Source organism: Panicum virgatum, chromosome 7N (genome assembly GCF_016808335.1).
Source record: "Panicum virgatum strain AP13 chromosome 7N, P.virgatum_v5, whole genome shotgun sequence".
NCBI classification, from domain to species: domain Eukaryota; kingdom Viridiplantae; phylum Streptophyta; class Magnoliopsida; order Poales; family Poaceae; genus Panicum; species Panicum virgatum.
The window spans coordinates 12,003,632-12,007,022 of record NC_053151.1 but is presented as its reverse complement, the minus strand read 5'-3'; the positions used below and the strand labels follow the sequence as shown (position 1 = coordinate 12,007,022).

Sequence of the window (3,391 nt, the reverse complement as noted above, 5' to 3'; positions counted from 1 at the left end):
ACTCGTCCCGGTCGGTTGCGTCGCCAACCGGTGTCCGTGTCCACCCTCTCGTTTCAGCTGGTTGTATCCGTCAACCCCTCCGGCTAACCTCACACGAGCCACAGCCAGCTGCAGCTGTTGTGTGCTGCCGGCCGGTCACGTCCAGCTGCTCCGGGCACCGCAGGCTGCTCAAAGCTCAGTGCCGAACCATGCCCGTGTAGCTGCACCCAACCGTTGGCCTTTTGCAATCACCGCCACGTATATGCTGCCAGAGCTTGCTTGAGGAGCACCACCCACCCACCACCATCACAGCACCGCAGCCATCAGCGACTCAGCATCCATGATGCTGGCCTCGTAGAGGTCCAGGGTTCAGAAAGAGAGAGAGGAGCAACGCATGGACACAAATCCGGTGTAATGTGAATACCCATACTTGTCTTAGGACAAATAAGAATAAGGGAGAGAAAGAGTGGAGGAAATTATTTTTGAAAAGCTATGAGCGGGGTCCGTGGTATATATATGCCTTTAGTATTTTTTTGAGGTGGATATAACCGAATGTTGTGCAGCTAATGAACTAGTAAAGCAATAGACTTAACTCAATCGGAAGGAATTAAATTCCTCGTCCATGTATATAGACTAACCTGATTATCGTGCAGCGGCAGCTATTTCCTGAGCAAGGACGAAGCGTCTTCTTCATCGAGTGGGCTCGCATGGTGTTGGTAGAAGGAGGCTCCCATCCATTGAGCAAGGTCCTCTCATCTCGTAGTGATTAAGACCCAATTCCCTGGTTGTTTTTGGATCGCACTTTTCACTGGGACACAAAGGGCATTTTTCCAAGCTTCATCCCCCACACATCATCTAGGACCAAGAGAAACCTACCCATGGATAGGGTCTCGATGAGTGTCCTTGTGAGCAGCGTCTTGTCTTGCTCCACATCATGGCGTCCGCCAGCATGCTTGATTGCGGTCCTAAGGAGCTCAGTCTCCTCGAAGTGCTGGGTGATGCTTAGCCATATCTTCAATTTGAAGTGGTCTTTCACGGTTGTATCACTGAAGATCTTCTGTGCAAGTGTGGTCTTTCCCATCCCACCCGCGCCAACGATAGACAATGCCTTGATGTCGTGGTCCCCACTAGAGATTAGCAATTGGGCAAGCTCCCTTGTATCCCTCTCGATCTTCTCACCAACAATGCCGGACTCATCAAACTCGGATGTCGTCTTCTGACTAGATATTTCAATAGTGGTCGACTTCATGGGCTCTGGGTTGGAACCGAGGCCAATACTGACCTTGAACTTCTCTGCCTCCTTGTGGATGCCTTCCAGCCGCTGGTTCAGCTCTTTGATTATTTCACAAGCAGAAGAGAAAAGGCTGGAAACAACCTGGTGTTGCATTATTCTTCTCCATGCCGCTGCCTTTGGACTCCATTCGCATCTCGGCCTCAAGATGACACAGGTCTAGGATGTTGGTGGCGTCATACATGGCGCCTGTTGGCGCTCCTTAAGTACCCGTTTTATCGCTTGTTTATCCTTGATAATGGCATGAATTTAATATCAAAATCACTAACTGTCCTAACTCGGCCTAATTATTGGTCATTTTCACATTTGCACATATATTTTGGAGGAACTTCATTTTTGCAGTTTTTTGGCCTATTTTGGAGCATGAAATGACGAGGCCCGTGATCGAGCGCTAACACGGAGAAAGACGAAGGCCAAAGCCCAAAGGAAGGACCAAAGCCCATGTTGATTCGAAGCCCATTCATGCACATCCATCCTCCAAGAGAGCCCAAAGGACCAAGCCCACAAAGATGAGATCAAGATACTTCGGGATTAAGCAAAGCAAATAAAGATTTAAGGAAGGATTCCCTATCCTATCCTTTCTTTGAAGATATCTCCAAGATAACGATGTCCAAAGGGGTGCAATCGTGAAGGACATAAACTCTAGAAGATGCGAGGAGTCGACACGCGAAAGATGAGACCGAGGCGGGCCCGAAAGAGGGCCTAGCCCGTTTCTGAGGCGGTTCGGCCTCCCCTTCGACTGGTGGCTTCCTCGGCTTATAAATAGCTCGCACCTTATTCAACTCGGGGAATCAATCCACCCAGAACTCGACGAAAACCTAGGGCCAAGACCGGAGGGAGGCTAACGGCCGCCGCAAGTCTTCGAGGGTACCTAGGAGATGGCTTAGGCCACCCCTAGCCGCCATGGCCTCCCTGCGAGGTTGTGCCATGGTGGAGTTCGGGAGTCATCCCCAACATTCGTCGGGGTATGTACACACACGATGGTGATATCAATCTACTCTTTATTCTAGTTGTCTCGACTTTGGTCTACTTCAATGCATGCTTTCTTTCTCATATGTGATGCATCCATATGTTCATAGTAAGATTAGATCTATTCGTGGCGATTAGTCTATATCTTGCGGATACGTTGAGGTAGCGTGTTTTAGCAAGTTGGTTGATTACCCCGGTGTTGTGACAGCATGGCGGATGGAAAAATTCTAGCGACGACATGATGTGGAATAGGATCGATGGCGAGTACCATGGGAGTCGTTGCGCGGCCACCAAGAGGAGGAGCTTCGAGTAAGAGCACTTGGTGGGCGTTTGGGGTAAAGCTTTGGGAAACCTTAGGCGTCGACACGCACCTCGCACCGGCGACCTTGGGAAAGTAAGCCGCTTGCAAGCCGCCTTTCTGAGAGATGATTTCGTGTACCTTTAGTTGAGATGCAATCTATGTTTTGATCACCTTTTTGACTAGAACTGTACCTAGAGACGATAGGCCCTAGCTCCTTGGTTGTGTTATCTCATCTACGGTTGTGGGTGTGATGAACACTTATGCTTCATTCATATCTATCAAGTGTTCAGTTTATATGCAATCTTCGCTTCATGTTTAGGATAGGTTCGATAGATTAGATGGTAAACTCTAGTCGGTTCGCTTCCGATCCACGGATTGATAAACCTTGGGGGAGTACTCTAAGGGAAAAGCTACAATGATCCGTGCGCTTGCGGTACGTAAATTGGCGCTCTAAGGAGCGTCAACAAGCTTTTCTGGCGCCGTTGCCGGGGATCGGCAACTCGAACCCTAGGGAGATCTATCTATCTTTTTGGACTAACCCTAATTTCATTATTGCATATATCCTGTGTTTCTTGTTTGTGTTCATGAATGCAGGTAAAACCCTAGACACAAAACGATTGAGAAGTTCTCAACGTCCGTACTTTGACAAGTCCAATCTCACTCAAGCAAGTTGATGGCTACATGAAGACCCTCTCTTTAGTGGTAGGTGCTAACTTTTGTTAGTGGCCCAGCATCCGCTATCGAGCCCACACTCAAAACAAGTAAAGATGAAAAAGGTATGTCACCGTGTCAACTTTGGCTAATGTCTCTTGAAGATTTCTTTGTCCAAGCCATAGGTGATGAAGCATGCC

General features: G+C 48.5%; 1 protein-coding gene across 1 annotated transcript; it reads right to left on the bottom strand.

Moving 5' to 3' along the window:
• Positions 1 to 784: 784 nt before the first annotated feature.
• On the bottom strand, positions 785 to 1,454 carry LOC120680942 (disease resistance RPP13-like protein 4). The gene is made up of 2 exons (XM_039962511.1): positions 1,355 to 1,454; positions 785 to 1,311 (listed from the first exon to the last, which is right to left on the bottom strand). The coding sequence occupies exons 1-2, from the start codon at positions 1,452 to 1,454 to the stop codon at positions 785 to 787; spliced, it is 627 nt and encodes a 208-aa protein (XP_039818445.1).
• Between the last annotated feature and the right edge of the window lie 1,937 nt (positions 1,455 to 3,391).